Source organism: Oryza sativa, chromosome 8 (assembly GCF_034140825.1).
Source record: "Oryza sativa Japonica Group chromosome 8, ASM3414082v1".
Classification (NCBI taxonomy): Eukaryota; Viridiplantae; Streptophyta; class Magnoliopsida; order Poales; family Poaceae; genus Oryza; species Oryza sativa.
This window is the reverse complement of record NC_089042.1, coordinates 28,063,503-28,084,820: the sequence shown is the minus strand read 5'-3', so window position 1 is coordinate 28,084,820 and position 21,318 is coordinate 28,063,503. Positions and strand designations below refer to the sequence as shown.

The 21,318-nt window shown below is 41.1% G+C and overlaps 4 protein-coding genes across 4 annotated transcripts; 2 read left to right on the top strand and 2 right to left on the bottom strand.

Moving 5' to 3' along the window:
• The first annotated feature begins 3,132 nt into the window (after positions 1-3,132).
• On the top strand, positions 3,133-5,573 carry LOC4346304 (calcium-binding protein CBP-like). The gene is made up of 5 exons (XM_015794996.2): positions 3,133-3,601; positions 4,241-4,287; positions 4,766-4,941; positions 5,045-5,063; positions 5,178-5,573. Exons 1-5 carry the CDS (start codon positions 3,187-3,189, stop codon positions 5,280-5,282), a joined length of 762 nt encoding a protein of 253 aa, XP_015650482.1. The 5' UTR covers positions 3,133-3,186; the 3' UTR covers positions 5,283-5,573.
• Positions 5,574-5,734: 161 nt separating this feature from the next.
• Positions 5,735-8,114, bottom strand: LOC9268245 (large ribosomal subunit protein uL1-like). The gene is made up of 6 exons (XM_015794997.3): positions 8,045-8,114; positions 7,870-7,901; positions 7,154-7,373; positions 6,678-6,843; positions 6,133-6,338; positions 5,735-6,001 (listed from the first exon to the last, which is right to left on the bottom strand). Exons 2-6 carry the CDS (start codon positions 7,872-7,874, stop codon positions 5,948-5,950), a joined length of 651 nt encoding a protein of 216 aa, XP_015650483.1. The 5' UTR covers positions 7,875-7,901; positions 8,045-8,114; the 3' UTR covers positions 5,735-5,947.
• A 2,525-nt stretch (positions 8,115-10,639) lies between these two features.
• LOC4346302 (probable uridine nucleosidase 1) lies at positions 10,640-14,628 on the top strand. Its single transcript, NM_001422682.1, has 9 exons — positions 10,640-10,978; positions 12,188-12,303; positions 12,389-12,448; positions 12,972-13,154; positions 13,242-13,346; positions 13,441-13,537; positions 13,624-13,731; positions 13,821-13,956; positions 14,094-14,628. Exons 1-9 carry the CDS (start codon positions 10,918-10,920, stop codon positions 14,200-14,202), a joined length of 975 nt encoding a protein of 324 aa, NP_001409611.1. The 5' UTR covers positions 10,640-10,917; the 3' UTR covers positions 14,203-14,628.
• A 210-nt stretch (positions 14,629-14,838) lies between these two features.
• On the bottom strand, positions 14,839-21,141 carry LOC4346301 (fatty acyl-CoA reductase 1). The gene is made up of 7 exons (NM_001422683.1): positions 20,822-21,141; positions 20,567-20,670; positions 17,114-17,313; positions 16,898-16,998; positions 16,082-16,785; positions 15,378-15,541; positions 14,839-15,271 (listed from the first exon to the last, which is right to left on the bottom strand). Exons 1-7 carry the CDS (start codon positions 20,916-20,918, stop codon positions 15,112-15,114), a joined length of 1,530 nt encoding a protein of 509 aa, NP_001409612.1. The 5' UTR covers positions 20,919-21,141; the 3' UTR covers positions 14,839-15,111.
• Between the last annotated feature and the right edge of the window lie 177 nt (positions 21,142-21,318).

Genomic DNA, 21,318 nt, shown 5'->3' with positions numbered 1-21,318 from the left:
CTAACCATCGGGCCCCTTCTCGTTTACAATCTCGTCACCCTTATTCTTTTCCCTAACACTCATAACGCCCCCTCCCCTCCTACCAAATCTAGAGGTTTACATATAGTGAACAAGTTGACATTAATTATCGGGTTGTGATGATGAATGTGATGGCATTGGGGATGGCTACGACAGACACTGGAGAGACCCGATGAACTATGGGGCTAGATGTGCGCCAAATTGTGTAGGCTGCATCTCCAAGACACGATGGGCAGTGGTGTGTATGAGGGCTTGGTGAACAATGACAACCACATGGCTAGTGGTGCATCTAGTTGGCCTGGCACCCGTTTCGGTCGGTTTGACTCCCTCATGTGAAAGGTTGGTGGACGTGGCTTCTTCTTCTTCAGGATGTTTTCCACCCCCAACCAACAATGTCCACCTATGGCTGCCGTTGCCAGCGGCTACCTTTCCTATGTGCCTCCTCTCTTATCCTCTTTTAACCCTAGATCCGTTTGCCTCCCCGATGACATCTCCACATACCTTCTTCATTTGCCAACTCCTTTCCTCTTCGTTTTTTCTATTACGGTCGTGGAACTATGGTCAATGCATTTCTCGTGCCATTGGCCCCTAGAAAGTCCGCTTCACTCTTCCCTTTCATCCTTTTTTGTGTAAACTTTGTGCCAATACTGGCATGCCTCCATGGTTGGAGTCCCTAGAGCCATTGTTTTTACCGTTGCTTCAACCAATTTAGCTCTGCCCCATTGTCTAGGAGTGTGTCCAATCACTTTAGCCTTGTCCCCTCCTTTGGATCTGCTCAATTTAGCATGCTCCATGTTTAATAGCTTGGGTCTCCATGTTGGTTGAGGTCTAGGGCTCTAGGCTCTTCCGGTGGTTGTGGTGACTAGCGAGTTGTGCCTTTCTTCTATCAGTGTGATCTCCATTTATATCCTTTTGTCCAGATCCGTGTTCTTCTACATCTTTCTTCAATAGCCCTCCCTCCTTTTTGTCTAGCTCCCTGCTAGTTTACATCCTCCTTCAACAACTCTTCCTCTTGTGGGGCTCCTTTTCCCAAAAGGGCGTTGGAGTTTATCACGCTTCTTGTTTGTCTACATCTTCCTTCAACAGCTCTTCCTCCTTTTTTTGTCTAGTTTCCTGTTCGTCTACATCCTACTTCAATAGCCCTTCCTCCTTTGGGGCTTCCTTCCCCGAAAAGACGTTGGAGTGTATTGAACTAGATGACAATTTGATGAAGTTTGATCGAAGATAATTGGATGTGGGAGGCCTAGAGAAGTAACATTTAATGGAGTGTGGACCCACAAGTGCATCGGTGGGCATTGATCTAAGCAATAACATGATAAAGTGGGATTCTTGATGGCTTGGTGTTGGTGGCGTTAGGCAATCACAACCTTCGATCACCGGGATATCGAGCTAGCTTCCGAGTAGCAGAAAGCCCTCCGGTAATATTCAATACACGCACATCATATCCTTGTGAGCACCTTTAAAAGGCTGGACCCGACATATCTTGAGATTGACGAAGTCGATACGGACACATTATTGTTGATGGGTACATCGCATAACACTAAAATGCGAGCACTCATGTCAAGTTTAGGACTTAACCTAGATGAACAGGTTCTGTAGCAAGAAACCTAACCAGTTGAGTTATGCTCACTTTGCTTTTACTATGTCTCTTTGTCCTTTGGGAAGGTTGTGGTGACTCCCTTCTTCTTTTTTTTTTATTTCTATGTATTCCTTCACTTTATTCTTTAGGACTCGTGCGCTTGCACAGCCGAAGTAGGTCATAAGGATGTATGGTTTAAAAATAATATATTTAAGGCCGTGTTTTTTTAGGTGTTGGGAATACTTCCCCTCTGCATGTAAAATAGAGTGACAAATTAACGCATGATTAATTAAAAATGGATTATATGATTTTTTTACATTAATTTTTCTATAGAAACTTTTTCAAAAAAAACATAACATTTAGTAGTTTGAGAAGTGTGCACGTGAAAAACACAGTAGCACAGGTTGTGAACCTTAGTTAAAACTTAAAAGCACAGCCTAACAAAACTCCAATCCTTGATTCTTACCAGTGATTCTTCGGAATCTTTTCATCGTTCTCCAATCCTTGATTGCGGTGTTGTATACTTGTATTAGGCATACTCCGCATTAGTAAAGAAATTGCTTAGATCTGTTTTTGTATAACTGGTGGTTAGATTCGCAGCGTTGACCAGCATTCATATTCCGAATTCCGAGCCGCGTGAAACTAACGCGATGCGACGCGACACGTAGAAATATCCATGGTCGGCCGGGCGATGCGCAGTGAGCCGCCGCGGAATTGAATTTGGATGAGCAACAACACAAGACAAGACAGACTTGTTCTTGGTTGTGTCCATGTAAACTTCCATCATCAAACCAGCACACGTACATATTAGGAGTATTTGATACATACGCGCCTTCACAATTTGCAATTGCCAAGAAACGAAACGCAACGCAAAGCAGATTTGAAAGGAGGAGCTTACTTAGGCTGCTCGCTCACGACTTGTTCCTTCCTTATCTCTCTAGCTGCTTCACCACTCTACTAATGCTAATTTGTCTTGTCCTGAGTTAGTTGTTGTTGTTGTTCTCTTCTCCCTTTCTGTTTGTGCTGCTGGTGAAACCGCTCGCTTAGCAATGAAGCAACTACGAGTTACAACAATCTCTTCTTGATTACTCCCTCCGTTTTCTAAATATTTAACACCATTGATTTTTTTAAATATGTTTGACCGTTCGTCTTATTCAAAAAATTTAAGTAATTATTAATTTTTTTCTATCATTTGATTTATTGTTAAATATACTTATATGTATACATATAGTTTTACATATTTCATAAAAGTTTTTAAATAAGACGAACAGTTAAATATGTGTAAAAAATCAACGGTGTCAAATATTTAGAAACGAGGGAACAATTGCTTACGACTCCTAATACTAATAGTATAACCATCAATTTCCTCCCTGTTGCCGTACACCTGCAGCTTTGGAAGCTTCCAGTTAATAGCTCCTTCACTCCTCTCCTCCTCCTTCCCCGATCGAGATCATCCAAAAATTTCTTGCCAAAGGCCGCACCTTTGCAGTTCTCACTGCACAGGTATAAAGAAAAGGCCACGCCTTTGCCTCGTCAGTTATCTCTTCGTTTCTTCTTCTTCCTCCTTCGACGAGAGCAAGCAAGAAGCCATGGCGGACTACAACCGCTACGGCTACGGCGGCTACGGCTCCACCCCGTCAGCGCCACCCGCCTCCTCCTACGGCTACACCACCACGCCCTCCGCCCCACCGGCCTCCTCCTCCTCGTCCTACGGCTACGGACATGGCGGCGGCGGTTACCCGTCCTCCACCTACCCACCGCCGCCGCCGTCGTCGTCGCAGGCGTATCCCATGGGGATGGGGGGCTTCCTGGTGTTCCCGCCGGGGACGCACCCGGACGTGGAGCGCGCCTTCAGGGCCGTGGACCGCGACGGCAGCGGCTCCATCGACGAGCGGGAGCTGCAGGACGCGCTCTCCTCCGCCTACCACCGCTTCAGCATCCGCACCGTCCGCCTCCTCCTCTTCCTCTTCAACAAACCTGCCTCCCATTCCCCCTCTCGCATGGGTAAACCTGCTACTCTTCTTCCCTGTGCGCCAAATCATATATCCTCTCTTCATCGCTTCAATCACGCCCAGAAAATGAAATTTTCATTTTCTTTGTTTGCTGTTCTCATGTGAGCATTGAATTCCAACATAAGGTCTATGTTTGGCTGGAATTTCCAATTCCTTCAGTGATAGATTGGATGTTCCTGGGAGCAATTTGTTGCAACTTACTCGTATCATACTGCTCGCTGCATCGAATCTGAAACGATAGAGCACTTATTACTGCTATTATTACCAGTTTACAGTTTACACAACCTTTATAACTATACTTTTATTGCTAGTACAACTGAAAGATAGAATCATGCAAGTACAATTCCTTTTGAAGCTTTCCTCTCCTTCTACTACATGGGAAATTGGGAATGTCTGTTTCTTTCTGTAAAAGCTTCTACCGTAGATCATTCTCTTCTGTGCCCATGGCCCCTTGCTCTTAGATTGGATATTCACCTTTTATGAGTGTTACCGCTTCAACTATTGAAATTCTATATCAGGATTGCTTACAAGCATTCGTGCATTAGTTTCGTCAATGCAGCTCTGCCATTTTAGTTGTCAAAATAAGTTACTACAAAACTGACTGATTTCTCATTGCCACCTGAATTTGCAGGTCCAGCAGAGTTCGTGTCACTGTGGAATTGCCTTGGGCAATGGCGGGTGAGTGCCAACAGTATTTCTATAGTTTTATCTACGAACACAACAGACAAATTACATTCTTATTATTGTAAAGCATTTAGTTTTTGGTGCCTTTCATTGTGTTTTCATCATTGCTTCAACTGGACACTAAATTGTAGACAGCAGTACAGCCCATCCAACCTGTCTCTCGCTGTTAAGAAATCTGCTTAATAATGCAAGTGGAGGTTTTTATGTTTGTATTTTTTTTAACAAAAGAAAAACAGAGAGAGGAAATAACAATGCTACTGGAGTGGAGACCCAGCAACCTGTTTCTGTCTGGAAGAGCTGGTTGCAATTATGTCTTTGATATTATAATTATTGTCTGTTAACTTATCTAAGCAAGACTTTGCAAGATTATATGGTGCTCAATTAATCAATAGGTGTCATGTTGCCTATTCTTCTGTTCTTTCATTTAGTGTTACCTATTGGGCTAATTTCTGTTCTTGGTGGCAACATCCAGGGCATTTTCGACAGATACGATAGGGACGGGAGTGGAAAAATTGAGAAAGATGAGTTGAGAGAAGCTCTACGCAGTCTTGGATATGCGGTTCCACCTTCTGTCCTTGAGCTTCTTATCGCGAACTACAACAATGGAGTCTCCAGCCGTGGCGCGTTGGACTTTGACAACTTTGTGGAGTAAGTATATTTCTCACACAAAACGAACTCATCAGTCAGTTTATTTTCTGAATGAAGGAATCTGACTATTGTTTCGTATGCCTCTGTAATTTTAATTCTGCAGGTGTGGAATGATTGTTAAGGTATGCCACTTCTCTTCCATTTGCAGCCCTCCAATTATGATTGGATCATGCAAAGAAGCAGCAAAGAACCTAATGACTGATTTTTTTATTTATTTATTTTTTGGTTCCGCGTAGGGTTTAACTGAAAAATTCAAAGAGAAGGATACACGCTACAGCGGCTCGGCAACTCTTTCATATGACGGGTTCTTGTCAATGGTCATTCCCTTCATTGTCCCTTGACTTCTTCGGGTGTCTCAAGACCCAAAGAGCTTTGAATTTGTACAGCTTTTCAGCTATGTTTCTGCTTCCTAGTTGGATTTGTTTGTGCAAATAGGCCTTGGTGATTTTATTGACTCTGTGCCGTACTGTGTACTTAGTACCATTTTGTTTTCCCTATAGCCTATATCGACTGTTACCTGTGATTGCGTCTCGGTTCTGACATGCTTTGATCTTAGTTATCCTCAAATGTAATTGCCTTTTGATGCTAACAGATAATATGGGAGAGTAAACTCAGCATCTATGTTCAGTCAAGTTCTTAAAAGTCTACTTGAATTATACTGTTTCTGTATCTTCAAAAATGGGGTCAAACGGCGCCGCATCATGATTTCGATGCTGCACGATTCTTGCGAGCAGCGGCAACATTTGCTATCGATTCAAGGTCAAACCAGAACGAACGGTAGTTGGCACACCAATTCTCCCCATGAACGAAACTATTCATAAATAACACAAGCCTCATTTGCATAAATCCGAAGTGCACTGAATAAACTACTACAAAATATGATAACATATCTCGATGTTCTCTTGGGTAAGCACAAAACTGATATCAGTGCAAGCAGATCTAATGTAAGGACAAGCTCAGTTCAACCGCCCAGCATCTTATCAGCTTCAATGTGGAGCAAACCAGCTTAGAACACCCTGTACGGTTTCCCCATTGTGCTTTTGATGTACAGGCACCTCACCTGCAAAGCACAAACCATAACAAGTTAGACTGATTGTGTTTGCTTGTTGGGCTTACACTATATAAATTTCATTACATGTAAACATCAGAAATGTAAACTACTGATGCCATGAAGTTGAGAACAGAACTCACATTCTGCCAGTTCTTCTTCAAAAGGGACACGAGGAAGTTGACGCTCATTTGGATGTTTTGCTGGATCTGCTTCTCCTCCATCGACAAGTTACCCACAGCAACACCCATGCACAGAACCTTCTTCAGCTGGAACTTGACTGTAGCTTTCGTCTCATTGACCTTGGATTCAAGAGACTCCTGGTGAGTAACCAATGTAGGGAACTTGCCTGCAGAGCCAACGACATGACCCAGTTAGCAGAGCGGTGCTAGTAGACCATACATGGCAAAAGTGTGCATAATCAAGAGCACACAACACTAACAGTACTTTAAACAAGATACCAGCTTAATGTATGTACTATGGTGTGTTCAGAAAGCCAAACAGCAGCCGAAAAATTTACTTAACATATAAAGATAGTGGTCCTTGCAACACATGCACAATAATTTGATCAATTCCATTGCCGGGAGCCCAAAAAATTGAAATGTGCATACAAGTACATGAAAAAACAGGTATTCAAAACAAAGATCATGAAAAGAAGAGCAAGCATGTCAGAAAATGGAAGACTTGCCTGCCTTGTTTAGACCAGGACCAAGGAGACGGGGGATCTGCTTGATGATGGCCTCTGATGCTAAGAAAGCATGGTACTTCTTGGCAAGCTTCTTCACAAGCTTCTTGTTCTTGTTCATCTTCTTAAGGGCCTCAACATCCATGTAGTCGAGCCCAATCTTCTCAGCCTGTTTAAATGCCATGGTGCAGCATGTTAGTAGGAAGAAAATTAGGGAGAAACAGTACCATTAGACAGAATAAAGACAGATATTACAGAGAGAAAAATCCAAATTGCATACAACCAAACACATTAGATGCTAACGAAATTGAGTATAACATATGTTGACATGTAAAGAAATAAGCACCAGGGAAACAAACAACCACATTTTAAGAAATGGTAATTCAGTAACACTACATGTGTTCAAATTGAGAAAATACTACAATAATGTAACCTGTAAAGTCTGAATTAAACAAAATGGCTACAACATCATATCTTACCTCCTCGACATGCTGGGCATCACCAAGCATGCAGACCTTCATCTTGGGGCGGGGGATATGGGGCAGCTTAACGGAGCCGCTGAAACGCTTGTCCTTTTGTGGGTCATAGTTCTTGAGACCAATTTGAAGCTCAACGGTCTCGGTGAACTTCCTGTTCTTTTCCTTGCAATCAGCAACAACCTGGGAGATGGCTTCCTTGAGAGCCTCGGTTTGTAACTTACTGCAATTGATCGCACAAGCTCACATTCAGAATTTGTTATGGAAAAGAAAGAACATTTCTGATACTCATCAATCAGTGCACCATACTCTGGTATAATCTAGAAATCAGCCATCTCTACTGTTTACTAGGCAAATAAAACATTCTTTATGATGCAACCCAGTGCTTAGTTACATAAGCAATGCTACAAAAAAGATATATCAAGTAGTCACCTTTGTTGATAACTATATACAACTACTGGATCCCTCTTTGGCTCTTGATGCCACTCTGAAGGTCTATGTATGAAATTCGGCATAAACTAAAGACCTTTTCCTCCAAATTATAAAACTACTGGATCCCTCTAAGGTCTATCTTAGATTTATTTTTTTTGAAAAATAAAAGCATTCAACTGTCTAACAAGAAACGATCTATGACACCAGTATCCCCCAAAGCAATGCTACTACCAGACTAAATCAACGAAAACAACTAATCAGTAAGCAAGTTGGGAGGAGTAGAGTACCTCATGTTTGCGGCCGATAACTCAACAACACTCTGCAGTAGAATAAAATCAGAAAAAAAAAACTAGTGAGAAGAAGCGAGGTACAGCGCGTAAAGACAATACAATCAAACAATCGGAAGAGGTGAGGTTGCGGATCGAGGAGGGAGGCGGCCGGAGACGGAGAGAGAGACCTCACCTAGGGTTTGGGCAGGGGCGGCGCCGGCGGAGGAGAGGCGAAGAGGGGACGAGGCAGAAATGGCGTCTCTGCTTTTATCGCCTAGAGCTTTCGGATTAGACGCCACGTGGCGATGTCCTGAGCCGTTGGATCTCGCTACTGGGCCTTTTGGGCCGGAAAACTATCTAGGCACATGCTTAACTGTGGCCCATGTTTAGTATGGGCTTCAACTTGAGTTAATTCGGCCTTTGGCTGCCGTACCTCTGAATTCTAACCAGGACTACTGTTTCGTCTGCTCTCTTCAGCATTTTTTTTTGAAGAAATCAGAAATGTAACTGCAAAAAATGAGAAATGCAAGTTTAATTTGTTTTTTTGAGTTGAAGGTGCAGGATAGACGTGGGTAGCTTTAGTTTACATCGCTTTGTAGTTTGGACTTTGTCTTAGATAGAAAGTGGAATGGAAGATCACTGTCATATGAGTTGCTGTCTGGATTAATTATGAGTAGCAAGCTTAGTTAGATCCAATCCACTTACTAATCGCTATATGTACATATCACATGCATTATTAGAAGAATATTTAGAATAGTAATATGCCTGACAGACACCTTGGATCCATCATTGATGATTTGCAATATAGTACATGTACTAGTTCCCTTGGAAACACAGACAGAGGCATGTGTTAAGCATGATCGCTGCTTCCGTCCAATTATATATCATCGTAATATTCCTATAATCCTATGTCTATGTGGTGGCGATGCCCATCGATTGAAGCGATCACATGATCGATGATCATTCTGATCACTTAATTCCTGATCTCAAACTACTAATGACAAGACAATATAGTGTAAAAAATTAGGAAGAAAATTAATTAAACTGCATGAATGCATGCATGGATGGTCCTATATATAATACGGTTGTTGCAGGATGAGGATGAGGATGAGAACGGTGACGGAGAAGCTCATCGGTAATTCGGTAGGTAGCTAGGTTGACAAGTATTCTCTCCGTACCTTAAAAAAATAACATTGTATTAGGATGGGACACATTCTAATTTTATATTCTACGTCTAGATTTGTATTACGATGTATTATATTTTAGTATTAGATTATTTTTTTTTAACGGAGCGAGTATACACTAGTACATCTATCTATCCAGCACGCACGAGCAAAACTGAAACCGAGACGTACGTAGAACAAAGCAGATCATGCATTTTCAGCATGCATTATAATATTATTTCGTTATCTCAAACTGAACTCAATAGCAGAATTTTAATTGCGCCACATGCATGCATCTCCATAATTCGTCCATTTTCTTTAGATATTGGAAAGATTTTCGGTCTTTGGCTACAAACAAGTTGCAACCACTTATTACATAATTCTTTTTTTTTCGGGGAAAAGGAAATAGATTACTCAGGAATTAAATCATCTCTTACAAGATTTGAAATCAAAAGACATGTAGCTATTTCCCCACCAAACACTAGACAAGCCATCGCTACGGCCACTTATTATACGTAATTCAGCGAATGGAGAGTATAAAAAAACATCGAAGCACTAGACAAGAACTAATAATACCAACACAAAATAGATAAATATTTATTGAATTCTATTTATAAATCTTCATATGAAGTTGGCAAGTATCTGCACGACACGTAGCATATATTAGTTCCTTGTCGTCCATAGCAGAAGACACAGAGCAATTTAATTTGATCGATCGATCGCTAGTAGGATATATACTATTATTCTCAACGTGTATATAGAAGCCGTAATTATATACTCCCTCCGTTTTAAAATGTTTGACATCATTGACTTTTTAAGTACATGTTTAACCATTCATCTTATTTAAAAAATTTAAGTAATTATTTATTCTTTACATATCATTTGATTCATTGTTAAATATACTTTCATGTACACAAATAGTTTTACATATTTCATAATTTTTTAATAAGACGAACGGTTAAATATGTGCTAAAAAGTCAACAGTGCCAAATATTTTGAAACGGAGGGAGTATATGCACGTACGATCCTGTGTCGTCGTTGCCGCGTCGAGCATCAGGTAATAGCAATACTACTGCTGCCTGTCGGGCGCTAAAATAGAAATGAAAGAGAGAGGCCATGCATGCATGCAAATGCGATGGATGAACACCCACCGAATCTTCAATTCTCAACAAATACTGCACTGCATGCACCATGTTTTCCTTCTGAATTATAGGTATCGGTCAATTTTGAATAGTCACTACTTGATCTGAACTTGCGAAGATGCTCATAGGGGTAGAGTTTACGTACGTGTGTTTATAGGGGTGAGTGTGCGTGTGTTGTGAGTCTCTGCGTTGTAATGTATATATATTTTTTTTAAAAAAACAGCCCCATCCGAAGGGCAAAACAAAAACAACAAGCGGCAGAGATCCAAACACGTGGGCGCCGACTCCGCATCCGCCTCATCCACGTGTCGTGCCACTATCCCTTCATCCGACGGCTCTCCTTCCTCCGGCACGATATCGGACGGCTGTCCCGCCACCAAGCTCAGACGATGACACCCTTTCCCCCTCCCTAAATTAACCAAATCAAACCAAACCAAACCATGTTTGTCATCGCTAATCAATCCACGTGCATCGTGTTCGACCGACGTCATCTTGCCTCTCCTCCTCCTCGTCGCCATCGTCATCGCCATCGTCGCGGTCTATATATGGAGGCGAGGCGAGGCGAGGAGATCGGTGTCGTTTGTTGCTGCCAGAAAGAAAGCCCAAGTCTGAGTTGGAACTTACTTGGAAGGGAGAGTAGTAGAGGTTGCGTCCTACTGCTACTTCTTCCTCCTCGATCTTCCTCTACTTGAGGAGAGAGAGAGAGAGAGAGAGAGAGAGAGAGAGAGAGAGAGAGAGAGTTAGTTTTGGGTGGATTTGTGATGGGGTCGAACGAGCAGATCCACCGGGACAAGCTCATCATCGACACGGATCCCGGCATCGGTGAGTCCCTTCCTCTTCCTCTTCCTCATCTCATTGCGCTCATACTAGTTTCTTCCTGATTTGATTTCAATTCTTGTGTGGAAACATCTCCTCTCCCAACGACAACAATGGAGTCATGGGGATAGAAACGAGAGGCCATAGATAGATAGATAGATGGATAAGATGAGGAGAGCGAAAAAATTTCAATCTCTTTTTGGTATCTTCCCCTCCTGATCCCCTCCTCCTCACCTCACCTACTCCTCCAAGAAAGGAGAAGAGAGGAAGGACAACCAACTGAAACTCTCTCTCACACCACTCATGTGGTGTGGTGGGGTTCCTCCTTCTCAATCCGCCGTTTGGACGGATCCCCACTATCCGGCCTTGTCCATGAAAACGATGGATGGATCCTGCATGCACAAGCACCAAAAAGTTGCAATCCTTTAGGGAAAAGTTGCAATCTTTTTTTCTTTTCTTTTTTTTTTTTGGCTTAAGCGACTGGTTTGTGGTTTTGTGCTTAGCGATGCGCTAGAAACTGGTAAATTGAAGAGCTGCTGCTGATAGTTCATGACTATTGTCGTAATTATATCTTATTAGCATCTTCAGTCTAATGGTAAAGCACCTAGTTAGTGCCAGGACTGTGTGCTAATGCGGCCGACAAGTGTCAACACTACGCCATGATTCCTCTCAAGTCTCACCTAGGTGTCGTTCGTGGGGGCCACCTCTTCATACTTTAACTACAGTGAAGAACCGTTTTGTTTCCTGATTTTTGCCTAGTTGATGGTTAAAAAAGAGCAGCTTTACGAGTGTGTGTGTGTCACACTTTCAACATTTTAGTGTAAATTGAGAAGTTACAGATTCCCCTTTCACATACATTCACCTTTTCCTGATCGTGCAATAGAAATGCATGACATCTGATGCTTGTGCTAGCCAATTCCAATTGACCTTCTTATGTTCAAATTCTAAATGTTCTATTTAAATTGGACGCAAAACAATTCAAGGTTAAAAGAGAGATAGTTTCACTCCTGTTGCAAAACTACATCCACTTCTTGAGAGAGAGAGAGACCGATACGGCACAAATACTAGACAGATAATTTGAAGAAGATTTTGTTGTGAATCTATTGCCTCAAACTATGTGCTTTCTGATTTCTATGTCTTCAGAAAATACATCTGAATTTCAACCTTCTAGGAAACTACTTCTTGCTAATTCTTTTCCTTACAAACTGGTTCCAGATGATAGCATGACAATCCTTATGGCGTTCAGAGCTCCAACTGTGGAGATCATAGGGCTCACAACCATATTTGGCAACACCACCACAAAGAATGCGACTCAGAATGCGCTCTTGCTGGTGAGATTTGAGATGGTTGAATATCCTTTGTTATGTTTCTTGCTCTTGGCCTCTTGTTAACAGCGGCATGTATTGAAAATGACAGTGTGAGAGAGCAGGACATCCTGAGGTTCCAGTAGCAGAGGGCAGCGCAGAGCCTCTCAAGGTACGCTGGTTCACGATATGCTTATACAGTTATATGTAACAATGTAAGACTTAGCGTGTACGACGAGCAACATGAATCTTGATACATGTTCTCCCGCACAAACCGATCTTCATGGCTGCTTTCAAATTTGATGGCTTTTCCTTCGTTTATGCTTGCTTACATTGTCAAATATCAATTTTAAATGGCTCTTGAGTGCTGACTTGATTAGCGTCAATCATAAATGTGTAGCTAATGTGACATCTTAAAAATAAGACGAAACAGTCTTCCTAGTTTATTGGATGTACAGGGCACAACCTTCTTTTTTTTTTGCCCGTGGGAGTTAAGGCTTAATATAATATTCATTTTTCTATTTATAATATAGATTGAACAGTTTACTTTTATTTGCATAAGCATCAACATTTTATATGCCACCGATTCAATTAAGACCGCAGACTTCCGATCATACTACATTTCCTATTCAATTCCAGTCAACGCCCCATGCTTATCTGGATGAGCTTGTTAATGATGTGCTCTTGTACTTTAGGGAGGAGAGCCACGTGTTGCTGACTTTGTTCATGGGTCTGATGGCCTGGGGAATTTGTTTCTTCCTGCACCCACTAGTAAGAAGGTTGATGAAAATGCTGCTGAGTTCATGGTTAATAAGGTCTCTCAATTTCCTGGAGAAGTTTCTATACTCGCATTGGGACCCCTGACAAACGTGGCGCTGGTATGCTTCCATTTACAGGATAAACCTGTTTAGCATGTTGCTTTATATGCCGTGACAGAGGATAAGTCTGTCTGTGTTCTTTCTTAGGCCATCAAAAGGGACCCTTCCTTTGCAAGTAAGGTGAAGAAAATAGTTGTACTGGGTGGTGCTTTCTTTGCGGCTGGAAATGTCAGCCCAGCTGCTGAAGCAAATGTAATGTCATTATTGCATATTAGACTAGTGCTTGTACATGGACAGAAAAAATACATTGACACAAGTATTAAGTTTTCGCTGCATAACTCTGCAGATATATGGAGATCCAGAAGCAGCTGACATAGTTTTTACCTCAGGAGCAGATGTTGACGTGGTTGGCATTAACATAACAACTCAAGTCTGTTTTACAGGTTTGTTCCTTGATAGTGTCATTTGCATGGTTCGAGTCCAGCTGTGGGGTCAATTATATTCATCAAGTAAAATCTGTTTCTTTCAGATGAGGATCTCCTGGAGCTAAGAAACTCAAAAGGGAAGCATGCACAGTTCTTATGTGACATGTGCCAGTTCTATAGAGACTGGCATGCCGAATCCGATGGCTTTCATGGTATATCGAAATCCTCTCGTTTTGGTATTATTCTGCTAGTTACCATTCAAACTGAAATATACTTTAGCTGATTATTTCTATGTGTTCAGGAATTTTCCTCCATGATCCTGTGAGCTTCACTGCCCTAGTTCACCCTGAGTACTTCACGTTCAAGAAGGGTGTTGTGAGAGTAGAAACCCAGGGCATTTGCACTGGTCACACTTTAATGGACCAAGGATTGAAAAAGTATGATATTGTACTTATTTCTAAGTTAATCACAACATATTTACCTTTCTAGCGTCATGACATTTTGACAAGCACATCTATCACTGATATATGGCTACTGTAATTGTTACTGATTGCTTGTTCCAACTATGACGCAGGTGGAATTCAGAGAATCCATGGTCTGGCTACAAGCCAATCTCAGTTGCATGGACAGTTGATGTGCCAAATGTTCTCGCATTCGTGAAGGAACTCCTCATGGCTCCATGAGCGATTTTACGCCTATTTCTTGTGCTTTTGGATACACAAGCAAATTTGACAAATACAGAGTTGTGATTAGATCCTGGAAACCGGAAGCTTTCTATTCCCCTATGAATAAGAAGATATGGTTGTTTTGATTTCTTGAGTTCAAGTCTGGTGGCTCAAAACAACCTGGTTCCACCTAAGAACAGAATAAGGACTGGTTTGTTCTGGGCTAGTAGGCATCAGACCTGAGGACCAAAACAATCTGTTATCTTATTATATGTAATAGGAGGATTAGAAGTTTGCTTCCTAGCTACAAGCAAAATATATGTAGTAAATTGAAATTCTGCATACGAAAGACAGCATTATTACAAACTGTTTCAGACATTTGTGCCACAGATATACATTTCAAATTCGGAAATCAGTTTGCCACTCGCCGTGTTACTGTGTGCTAATTGTGTCACAACTCTCTCGGTTGTTGGTTGCGTTTGCTCAGTAATTGCTTGAAGCTAAAAAGTATAGCAGCACCACGCTTGAGTAGAGTAACTTTTTGACTTGATTTCACTACATGGTGAGAGAGATAGCATACTGGTAAAAATAATTTTCATCGTCAGATTGCAGATGAAACCCAGAGCACAAGCAAGGACAAGTAAAGCTGGTAGTACATGACACAAGCACAAGCACACAGTGTATTATTATTGATTAAGATATGGTGATTCTTCTCCGATACAAGCATTACTTAGTCTAGTAGTTGACATATATTAAAGATTAATTCTTTGAGCAAGCATGCATATTCCCATACAAGCTAGTATCAGCATACTTAGGTAGATTGCTGGCATTTGTAACAGGGAGGAGCAGAGCCAGAGTACAATACTTAAGTCTTCTTCATCCAGCTGTTATACATGATGATATAATCCATCATCATCCATGTGTGTTTTACTTGAGGATGTACTTGAGCACACCGGGTATATGGATCCTGTAGAAGTAGTCCTCCCAATCGATGGTCTTTGGGTCGAAGTTGAACATTTCATCGTCTTGAGGGTTCCTGCTCTTCCCCATCCTCTGCCTCAGCCTCTCCAAGTTTATGTCGTCGAAGCTTCATATATAATCCAAGCATGCAGTAATGATTACTTGTTAGTAGTAATGTACAGGTATTTGTATATACGTGTATAAAAGTAGAGAAATACGTAGGTAGTACGTACCATCCTTTGAAGAAGGCGAAGGGGCCGTAGACGTCGACGAGGTGCATGACGTAGCGGTACTGGCGGGCGAGGTTAGAGTAGAGGCGGGAGAAGAGGCCACAAAGGAGGAGGTTCACCAGGTGGAGGATCTCCAATGGCAGCCTGTACTTCACCAGCATGTACACCTGCAAAAATCAATACCAACTTGTAATTCTTTTCTATCTTTTGGATCTGTTTGATCGTGTGCATCGTAATTATACAGACATTAAAATGTTTATCGTAATTGTATCATCTTGACAACACACTTCAATGAAAAGCTTCTACTCCGTCAGTTTCATATCCTTTGATTTTTTTTATTCAAATTTTTTTTAACTTTAACTAAATTTACAGAGAAACATGTAGTAGTATTCCTCACACAAAACAAATATATTATGATAATATAATCAATGTTTACATTTAATCGAACTAATTTGGTATCGTAGATATTGCTATTTTCCGATAAACTTAATCAAACTAACAAAAATTAACTAAGAAAAAGGCCAAAGCGACTTATAATCTATAGAAGAGAAATACCATTAAAAAATAACCTTGTAATTCTTTTGGATCGATCTGTGTGTTTGGTAATGTGCATTTTAATTATATATCATCTTGTCGTAATAGACTGAATTCAGTAACAAACTTTCATTATTAAAAAATAAAAAAAAAAGAAGAGTAAATTAATTAACCTGGAAGCTGGCGATGGTCTTGAAGAAGTGCATCTCCTTGGTGGGGATGACCTCGCCGCGCTTCCCAACCCTCGGCTTCTCCGTGAAGTGCCGCCGCCCGGCCTCGTACAGCACCGAGTACGCCGCCGGGTTCCGCAGCGACGAGCTCACGTGGTACACCGCCGGCCGCTCCTGCCCGGCCTCGCCGGAGTGCGCCACCGCCGCCGCCATCATCGCGTTCACCACCATGTCCCCCGGGATGACGTCCATCACCAGGTCCAGGTCGCCCAGGAAGCACGACAGGTTCTGCTTCGCGTACCCGATGATGAGCGTGTCGATCGTCCGCGTCCCCTGCATCCACCCCGGCACCGGGTCCCGCTGGATGCTCGTGATGATGCTCGGCCGCACCACCACCACGCCGCCGGCGCCGGTGATCGCCGGCGCCGGCGACGAGCTTTGCAGCAGCATCCTGGACAGCACCATCTCGCCCATGGCCTTGGTGAAGACGTAGGTGTTGGACCACCCGAAGTGGCGCGCCCTGGCGAGCCCCAGCTCCTTCATCGCCTTCCTCCGCGCCTTGTCGTCGTCGTCTTCAACCTCCCGACGCACGTCGGCCACCAGCCGAAGCTCCGCGTCCACGTCCAGGTGCATCCCCTCTCGCAGCGCCCACCCCTCCTCGAACGCCCTCTCCTGGATTAGCCCCTCCTGCTCGCCGCCCGCGTAAGCTGCATGCAATTAACTTCAATTTAATTACTAACTGCATCTATATATATATCGATCGAGCTTAATTAATCAGCTGATCGATCAGTGGTGCAGTGATCGAGTGACTTGACTGACCAGTGGAGACATGGAGGAAGACCTTGAGGCCCCTGCATTTCTTGGCCAATTGGCACAGATGCTTCACTCCCAGCACATTCACATCCAGCGACACATCATACCTGCATGATCATTTCATCATTTGCAAGGCAATTCCATTCCATTCCATTTCATCAATTAATATATAACTGAATTGAATGGATTTGTACTATATTTGAATCGATAGTACCGACCGACCTGCCGTAGAAGTTGGTGGTGGCAGCGCCATTGACGATGACGTCGAGGTTGTCGGCGAGGTGTTGAAGCAACGGGGGATCGAGGCCCAGGTCGTCGTAGATGATGTCGCCGGCGAGGGCGACCACCTTCTCCTCGATGAATCGCGAGAATCCCTTGCCGTGCTTCTCCTTCACCACGCTGAACAGCTCCGTCTCCGTCACCTGCACAGCACGCATATGTTTTCCTTTTTCACATTAATTAATTTATTAATCGCATCATTTTAATTAATTTCCTAGTGCGTCTATAAGTTAATCTGCGGCATGTAGTTTCGCAGCTACTAGCTGTAACCAGTAGTACAAGTGTGCAGTTATGGTAGTACTAATTAACTATTCTTTCTAGGACGTAAGTATAGTATCGTAGAGCTAATACACAGTGCATCTGTGCATGCCTCCTCCTGTTAAACATGTTGTCAGTGTCAACATGCATGCAGGCCTCATGCCTGTACTCATGGCAACAAACACACGATATTTTTCATTTCTTTTTACTATAATGTACCGGGCCTTGTCAGTAAATGTTACTGGCAGTAGTGGAGTACTAATTTCCGGCGACAGATATCGGACTCGTCTTTTCGCTTATAGTTATATTTATTAGTTAAAATTTAAATTTTTAATTTTTAAGTTTATTTTGTATTTTTTATTAAAGTTTATTTTTCAGCCTTTACTTTTAGACCAATAAGAACATATAAAAAAAATATTATTCATAAATTATTTTTTTTATAAATATGCTGTTTGGCTTTTTCCCGAATAAGTAAAACGATAGAGCCGTATTTTTTTTAAGATAATGAGCAGCTTCGGGCATGTGCATTACAAGGTGAATGCACACCGCAAGTGGGGCCTTATATGTCTGCATATGCAGAGTACAGCTAGCTCTGCATTGAGTATTTGAGTAAAGTGTTGCTGTGTAATGGATGGATAGCTGGATATATTGGACCATACACATGAAAAATACAGTATACTAGTAATGTGCATTATTATGCACGGTGCAGGTTGCAGCAGGATAGTACGCACATGCTGCAGTGAAATTATTTAAGCAAGGAATGAATTCGACTGCAGGCAACAAGCAATAACCAACCATGCATGGATATATATCGATCAGAACAGCATATGCATATGCATGTACTATGTGCAGCTATAGGTAGATTACATATCACAGTCTTGGGCGTGGATTAATTTTTAGTTCACGAAAAGAAAATTTTTAGGTGTGATATTGAACGTTTGACTGGATATCGGAAGAGGTTTTCTGACATAAATAAAAAAACTAATTTTATAACTCACCTGGAAACCGTGAGACAAATTTATTAAACATAATTAATCCGTCATTAGTACATATAGGTTACTGCAGCAATTATAGTTAATCATAGTCTAATTAGGCTCAAAAGATTCGTCTCACGATTTCATGTAAACTGTGTAAATAATTTTTTTATCTATATTTAATACTCTACATATGTATGTGTCCAATGATTTGACGTGATGTTTTTGAAAAAAAAATTAAGGACTAAACAATGTTTCGATCGAGAGGAAAAAAAAATCGTGGGATCGAAGAGATGAGGCAACAGCTGCAACAGCAAACCTGCCGCATGGGCCATCACCTCATTATTACTACTGCATACCTTACTGCTTGACACTGTTAATTGGTGTGAATTCATTTTTGACTATCATTTTTTTAAAGAATTACAATATTGTCTTTATGAACATAACTAGTATAGTTATATTTAGCATAAAAAGTAAGTAGTACTTAAATAACGAACCTGTTTAGATTGATGTTATTTTAAACTGTATCATTGTTTGATAAAATTGATAAATATATGGTATTTAGTTTATTACCTAGAGAATTCCGGCAACACCACATTTAGTCTATCCTATTAAAAAGGCAATATATGCTGTCAACTTACTCAAAATTTTTTAGCATAGCAAAAATTTGAAAATGTTCATTTTAGCAGTATTCTGACCATACTCAATAAATTAATTTTAAAAGATTTTTATTCGTTTGGACGCCCACGCCTCATCATATGCTAGCTTCCAACTAATAATGCCTACATTCTGCTCCATCTGAACCATCGATCCCTTCTACGGATGGCTCAGATCAGACAAACTTAGACCAACCTAAGATTCGTACTAGTCAGAAGTTAATTTTTTTAAGACTTCACCGTATGTCACTGGGATATGATGCTCTGCTTGGTAGCTCTACACTGATACACACGTCGAACTGTTTTTCATTGCGGTAAATTATCAACATTCCCATCCTTGCACTCTGTCACAACTATACCCGACACTGTTATTTTTCGAGGAATAAAATAACAGGATAACTATAATGATTTTTAAAATTCAATTATATTTATTTATGTTTTCCAAGCTTTTAAATTGTATTTTCTAAATTATATTTATTTCAAGGAATGAAATGACTTAGTAAATATACGCTTCCCGAGCTTCTAAATGGTAGTGTAAACTTTGTTATAAATGAATTTAAATTTGATTTGCAATTTTATAATATTTAATTAATTTATTTTTACCATCGAATGATATTATCACGAATCATCAACCTATTCAGCGTAAAAGGACATGGCTGTCACCTCTCACATAGTCACATATCGAATCAATCAGTAGGCATGAGAAAGCTACACGGTTTCCATGCATCTATATATTGCTAATAACGAGCTGAATTTCAGCTATATATGTACTAGTACTAATACATGTTTATTTATGTTCAAAAGATTAGTCATATCAACACAACTATAGTATGAATTATATATACCGTTGTAGTAACTTGTAAGTTCAGCGGACTACTTGATCAGAGCGAGTGCGTGATGACTTTCTATTTTTCTAACATTTTAACAGTAAAATTAGTAGATTTGCAACGCAGTAGGTGAGCTTATTACCTACTGCTTGTAAGTGATAGTGATTGGATGTGTCGAGGAGTACAAGATAAGAAGACCATGCAGACAAGTTGGTTTCTTGGCAGACCGGCGAAAAATACAGTAACAGGCCAACCAACACATATTATTTTAACTTACAGAAACTGATGGAGCAAGAAAAAAATTGACAGCACCAACTAGCCAATCAACTGCAGCCATGTACGTATTTTAATACTAGGTGATATACGTCTCCTTTTAAATTCTACCTCCATTTATTTTCAACAGATGACACAGTTGACCATTTTTAAGTTTATTTGACTATTGGTCCATTCTACAATTAATATTTATACAAATAGATATTATGTATACTTAAAATACTTTTGATGACAGATACAGTGGTACTCTTTTCACTTTAATTGACTAAATAAATGAATAGTATTGTTAGTCGAAGTTTGAGGAAAAAGTCAGCCGTATCATATATTAAAAAACGAAGATAATACGAAATTGATTAAGTACGTATAAAAAAATAGGAAGAGATGCATGGATGGATGAGATGAATCAACCTCAGATTGGACGCGTTGGTTTGCAGATGCTTGGTCGATGGCGCGAACGAGCAGGTAGATCTTCTTGACATCAGGCTGCACCCTCAGTATCTTCTCCACAAGAACTGCACTCATATGCAGCAGCAGCAGCAATGAGCTCCATCAGCAATGAGCATTCATATCCAGTCCTTGCAAGAACAAGAACAAGAACAAGAACAAGAACAAGATCTAGCTAGCTAGCTAGCTACTATATATATGCACACACAATTAACGTACTCTTGCCAAGAAAGCCAGTTGCTCCAGTGATGAGGATGCTCTTGCCCTTGAAGTACTCTATGATCCTTTCTGCATCCAACCTATCAGAAGCCATCATTTTAACTAATCACTGCAGATAGCTAGATCAGCTAGCCTCTCCTTCCTCCACTCCTCCTGTGTTTAGCTAGCTATATGGAGTATATAGCTTAATTAGGGATAGAGAGATGGCCTGTGATATATGTGTGTGCTGCTTGCTAGCTAGCTGCTGGCTTATGAATGAGAAGGAGCAGCAGCAAAGCTAAGCTAAGCTAAGCAAGCACCTGTGACTGTGAGTGAGGCACGCAAGAGGGAGGCTCATGTGCAGATATATATAGGCAATTAGATAGGCAAATCGATCTCTTGTTGCTTCCAATATAAGCTGGACCAATTCGGTCAAAAAATAAGTAATAAAAAAGGAGCAGGATTATCGATCACTAGTGCTTGATCAGACGATCACCTAACATCCTGCTAGGCGTGTC